The following is a 6,136-nucleotide window of genomic DNA, read 5'->3' on the forward strand; positions in this document are numbered from 1 at the left end:
AGACGAGGACTCCTGCGTTCTTCTCAAGGAAGCAGAATGGGTCACAGGATGGAGGAAACAGTGGCTTATTCACCAGGTTATAAAGTCTCTTGAAACATGTGCTTGCTGAGACTCATTAGAGACTCCGATGCTGTGCCCTGAGGGGATAGAGATTTTCTCAAGAGAAACTGTCCTCAGAGATCTTTTCTAGAAGGAAGAATGGTCCACAGCATTTCCCAGAGAGGGTGTGTCCAGGGTCCAAGCCCTAGGCTGACTATTCTGGCCTCTTTGCTGGAATGTGGGCCCCTGTCCTTTGCTTCAGCACCAACTGAAGCCAACCCTTGGGCTATAAGAACTGTGGTAAAATTGAGCTCCTGGTCTTCATTTTAGGCTATGATGAAGCCTGTGCAGTGTTCAGTGTCGAAAGAAGAATTCTATTTTATCTTTGGTCTGTGATTTGTCTTGGGGAAAGTTTTGGTGGAAGTTACACTTTATTTTTTCTAGTCTTTTGATCGTAAGTCTCTGAATGTGTTAGATTCCTAGAGAAGAAAAGGACCTTGATCTAGTCCACCTCATGTATGTGCACCTTCAAAACAGCCCGGATTAATGGTCATTATGCTAGGACTTAGCCCCTGCTCTAGTGGAGGTTCCTGTGTTTCTATAGAGAACCATGGTGAAGACTGAAAGCTCTGGTTGGTTTTCAGTCCAGACTCTGCCTCTTACTGGCTATAGTTAGTAGTGTGTGTGTGTGTGTGTGTGTGTGTGTGTGTGTGTGTGTGTTTATTAAAGTATAGTTGATTTACAGTGTTATGCCAATTTCTTCTGTACAGCATAGTGACCTAGTCACACATACATATATACATTCTTCTTCTTGTACTATTTTCCATCATATTCTATCTCAGGAACTTGGATAGAGTTCCTTGCACTGTAGTGTAGGACCTCATTGCTTCTCCATCCTAAATGTAAAAATTTGCATCTACCAACCCCAAGCTCCCCATCCATCGCACTCCCTCCCCCTTCCCCCTGGGCAACCACAAGTCTGTTCTCCATGTCTGTGAGTCTGTTTCTGTTTTGTAAACAGGCTCATTTGTGCCCTATTGTAGACTCCACATGTAAATGGTATCACATGGTGTTTGTAGTTAATATTATGTTGCTAATGGTCAGCCACATTGTAGCACGTCTCTGTGGCCCTCTCAGAAAAAGGGAATTCTTTACCAGCTGGAGTGAGAGATTTTAATTAGCAAGGACATTGTGTTTCAGCTACACCATGAGGGCAAGGAAGACTATGTCTGACTATGTCTGGGGTGAACTTAGTATTTCCCTGCCCGTACCAGAGATGAGTAGAGAGCACAGCAATTTTTTAAAAAGGCAACACTAGTGAGACTCCTCAGGAATGAGAATGTGGGTAGTCTTACTAGGTGAAGACCAGTGCCAGTGATCTGACAGCTCTCCCAGAGATCTAAGCATCAAATATGTGGTCATCCCTCCTCTGAGCTCCAGTGTTCAGATAACACTTCCTTTTGCCTTTTGTTCCCCTACTTGAGAGGATGTAACTTCTTTCTGAAGTCTTTAGTCTCTGGGTTATCTCAGAATCTTTTTTCACCTTTTATTTCCCCCTTTTCTCTTGGGGGATATACCTATATCTCTAATTCCCTATGTTAAATCTTCTTGATTTCAGCATACCTGTTGTACTGTCTGTTTCTGGAGTAGGTCCTTATTGACATTCCAGGTATATAATAGTTGTCATATCCAGTATGATTATGCATAGTCATGATCTATTACAGTTTAGAGACTAATATTTTCCTATCTTCATTTTGCTTTCCACCAGTATTCATTGGGTGCACTTTATTTGACCACGACTGTGAAAGGTACGGTAACATGTTAAGACAGCTCCTGACTTAAGAGGCATGCCATTTTAAACATAGGCGTCAAGTAAAAATGACATTTGTGTAGTGATTTCTAGGTTTAATAGCCTGAACCATTGTGATCCTTATACCTTATGACACTAGCAGAGCAGGTATTATCTTTACTATGTGGGTGTAGAAGCTGAGCTTCAGTCTTTCTCAGCTTTCTTGTAACAGTCACTTGCTTAGCTGGGCGATGAACCCCATATTCCTGCCAAAACAAAACAATGTGTGCAAAGTGGTAGTTTCACTAACATGACTCATAGTTGTTATAAGATTTCTGAGAAGAGGAATTTCTCTCTGGAAAGTGCGAAGGCAGCTTTTTGGATGGAGATGACATTGGGGGTGCATTTCCAAGCGCATCCTAATTGGGGACTGTAGCCTCCAATGGATGACTTCACGTTGGTTTTAAGGAGATTCTCTTGCTGCAGAGTTTCCCCAGAGCAGCCTTCATGTCCCCATTTCTCAGAGTGTAGATAAAGGGATTTAACATCGGGGTCACGGCCATGTACATCACAGTCATCACTGCATCCTTGAGGCTGTAACTCGTCAGAGGGCGGAAGTACATGCCCATGACTGTCCCATAATACAGGGAAACAACTGTGAGGTGGGACCCACAGGTGGAGAAGGCTTTGCGCACACCCTTGGTGGATGGAACTCGTAAGACCGCGGAAAAGACCCGAACATAGGAGATGATGATACATAGTAATGGCACGGAGAAAACACCAACCCCCACGTACATCATCTTCACGTTGAAGTGGGTGTCAGAACAGGACAGCTTGAGCAAAGAGGCAATGTCACAGTAGAAGTTGGCTATTTTCTGGTTTCTGCAGAAGGACAGACGAGCCGTGAGCAGAGTGTGGAGGAGAGCATTGGCATTTCCAACCACCCAAGACCCAACAACTAACAGGACACAAGCCCGTGGGCTCATGATTGTTGTGTAATGAAGTGGGCGGGTGATGGCCATGGCACGATCATATGCCATAGCAGCCAGGATGTAGCTATCCGTGTTAGCCAAGGCAATCATGAAATACATCTGTGTTAGGCATCCCCCAAAGGAGATGGCCTTGCTGTGCAAGAGATAATTAACCAGTGTCTTAGGGATGGTTACAGAGGATAAGAAGATGTCGACAAAGGAGAGGTTGGCCAGGAGAAGATACATGGGGTTGTGAAGGCGACTGTTGCAGCAGATGGCCAGGATGATGAGCAGGTTTCCAGTCACTGTGATGGGGTACATGAACAGGAAGAGGATGAGGAAGAGGGTTTCCTGTTCCTGATGACCACTGACTCCCAGCAGGATGAAATCCAGGGCAGAGGATTGATTTTCTTCCGTCATCGCTCCTTTGTGAAGAAGGGAGGAGAAGAATCCAGAATTATTAGGGACGCACTGTGTCTAACACCTTCTGTTTTCACCACATTAGGTCATCTGTGTTTATACTTGGACATGCTGCATCCAAAGACAGCTAATACTGGTGGAAAAGCATCTCTGTTCACCAGTTGGACTCACTGTCAGAAAGCCATTTACCCATGTCTACGACGTGGTCATTGTGAATCAGAAGTGCCCATCCTCCAGAGGCCAGACACCTTGGATTTAAGTATTTAACAGATAATTAAATTTAAATTTGCAAGTGTTAGATACGTTGTTAGGCCTCATGCCAAAACCACGAACATGTCAAAAATACAGTTTGTGTATTCATTTATTCAATATCTATGACAGTCTCTGCTATGAAGAAACCGGTTCTCACACTAATGTTTTAATGCATCATGGGGAAAAGACAGCATTTTGGAGTATTTGAGGAAGGCACTTCATTACAGAGAATGTGTTATACATGGAGCACCCTGGAGAATTCGGTTGTTCTACTGACTGATCCCAGAAGTATTAGGTGTCTACACTGGTGTTATATGATTATAAATCCGAGAGAAAACTGGGAATGGATTCTAGCAAAGCAAGCCTAGTCACATTCCCCCCCAAGTATCCTGTTTTCAAAGTGTATTTTTACTATGTGTCTTTTCTAAACCCTTAGGTGTGTGTAAGTAGAATGCTTTTCTCTTTGGTTTTTCCCTTCCTTGGCTTCATTATTTCCTCGAAGGAGTCATTTGGTTCTATAATGTCTTCAGCTGCTGCTTAGTCAGGTCTACGTCTGTAGATGTACCCTCTCATTCATCTCATTCCACATTTGTCACACTCTAACATGCCCAACCGAACCCCATCCACTGCACACCCAACCTAAATAGTTGGCAAGGTTTTTTGAAGAGGAAAGCTATACCATGTTGATTTTCATCTCCTGCAGTTAGGCTCTTGTGAAGTACTGTTCATTTTGTGTACCTATCAGCTTGCACTCAGTATTTCTTGAATTATATCCAGGTTTACCATATGGGCTTCCCACATGTGGGTTGCTCTCAGGCACTCTCATCCTTCACTTCTCCATCCTGTCTTCTTGATTTCTTCATTTAAAATAATTTGTATGTATCTCAGCTTTTCCACTTTCTGTCTCAGTGCTGTAGTTTTGACCACCATCATTTTCTCTCTGAAATATTGAAATGCTGCCTTACCGGCTAGACTCCTGGTTCCCTCCTCTTTGGTATCTTGCACTTCATGGCCTTGCTAAGTGTTGGAGAGACTGCTAGCTGCTCACCCGAGTCTACTGGGTTTGCTTGTTGGGCACTCAGCTAGACTCTATTTCCCGGCCTCTACGTTGTGGACATGTAATTGAGTTCTAGCCAGTTTACCTGTGTGTTCCGGTTCTGGGCTTGCTCCATACTCTCTTTGCCCTCGTGTCAGCTGAATTAAAATGGCCAGGAGGCTGAATGAATGGTGGGGGTCACAGGGTGGAATGAGCCTGTGTCTTTAGTTCTCTACATCCAGGAGAGCCACGCTCACAAGAAGACACCTACTGGAACTGCCACATAGGAGAGAAATAAGCTTTTATTCTTTTAAACCATGACACATTTTTTTGTTGTTGTTGTCTTTTTAGGGCTACACCTGTAGCATATGGAGGTGCCCAGGCTAGGGGTTGGATTGGAACTACAGCTGCCAGCCTATGCCGCAGCAGCATAGGATCAGAGCCATGTCTGCTACCTACACCACAGCTCACAGTAAAGCTGGATCCTTAACCCACTGAGCAAGGCCAGGGATCGAACCTGCATCCTCATGGATGCCGGTCAGATCCATTTCTGCTGAGCCATGATGGGAATTCCCCTTACACATTTTTTTCATCCATTTGTTATTGTAGTCCATTAGGTCCAAGTAATTCACATTTTTCTAAAGAACTGCTTCTCAGCAATGAATTCAACCTCTAACTAATTCGATCACCAATTCTCATTGTCTCCCATTGTATATATGAATGATATGGGAGGACTTGGGATGCAGATCGAACTAACTTTCCCCCAAGTGTGATGTGCTTTTTCACCTTTGCACCCAAAGGAATTTAATTTTCTCACTTCCTTGAAATGCCCTTAAGCCCCCTGCATAAAACACTTGAAGGGTTGCCCTGTTCAACAGAGCACTATAAACATTTTTTCTTTGTCATGTAAGAAGTAGAAAGCAAAGAGCAAAATGGAGCAAATGCACAGAAATTATGGTTGTCTACAATGAAAATATAAGGGAATACATGGATAAACTAATTCATTTCAGGAAGTTAGCTATATATAAATCAATATTAAAAATAATCAATCCTGGAGTTCCCGTGGTGGTGCAGTGGTTGACGAATCTGACTGGGAACCATGAGGTTGCAGGTTCGATCCCTGCCCTTGCTCTGTGGGTTGACGATCTGGCGTTGCCGTGAGCTGTGGTGTAGGTTGCAGATGCGGCTCAAATCCTGCACTGTTGTGGCTCTGGCAAAGGCCAGCGGCTATAGCTGCAATTCGACCCCTAGCCTGGGAACCTCCATATGCTGCAGGAGCGGCCCAAGAAATGGCAAAAATACAAATAATCATCATCGTCATCATCATCATCATCATCAATCCTGTTCCAATACTTCGGTAACAATTTATTAGAAATTATAGCTTCAGAAAACCCATATCAACAGTAGTAAGAGAAATTTTAGATTCTTAGAATAATTCTAACAAAAGCGCTTCAAGAGTTGTGTCAAATAGGAGTTCCTGTCGTGACTCAGTGGTTAACGAATCCAACTAAGAACCATGAGGTTGTGGGTTCAATCCCTGGCCTTGCTCATTGGGTTGAGGATCTGGCATTGCGTTTAGCTGTGGTGTAGGTGGTAGGACATGGCTCGGATCCCATGTTGCTATGGCTC

General features: G+C 43.8%; 1 protein-coding gene across 1 annotated transcript; it reads right to left on the minus strand.

Moving 5' to 3' along the window:
- Positions 1,814-3,219, minus strand: LOC100627505 (olfactory receptor 1A1-like). Its single transcript, XM_021067664.1, has one exon. The coding sequence runs from the start codon at positions 3,217-3,219 to the stop codon at positions 2,281-2,283; it is 939 nt and encodes a 312-aa protein (XP_020923323.1). The 3' UTR covers positions 1,814-2,280.

This window comes from Sus scrofa, chromosome 12, assembly GCF_000003025.6.
Source record: "Sus scrofa isolate TJ Tabasco breed Duroc chromosome 12, Sscrofa11.1, whole genome shotgun sequence".
NCBI lineage: Eukaryota > Metazoa > Chordata > Mammalia > Artiodactyla > Suidae > Sus > Sus scrofa.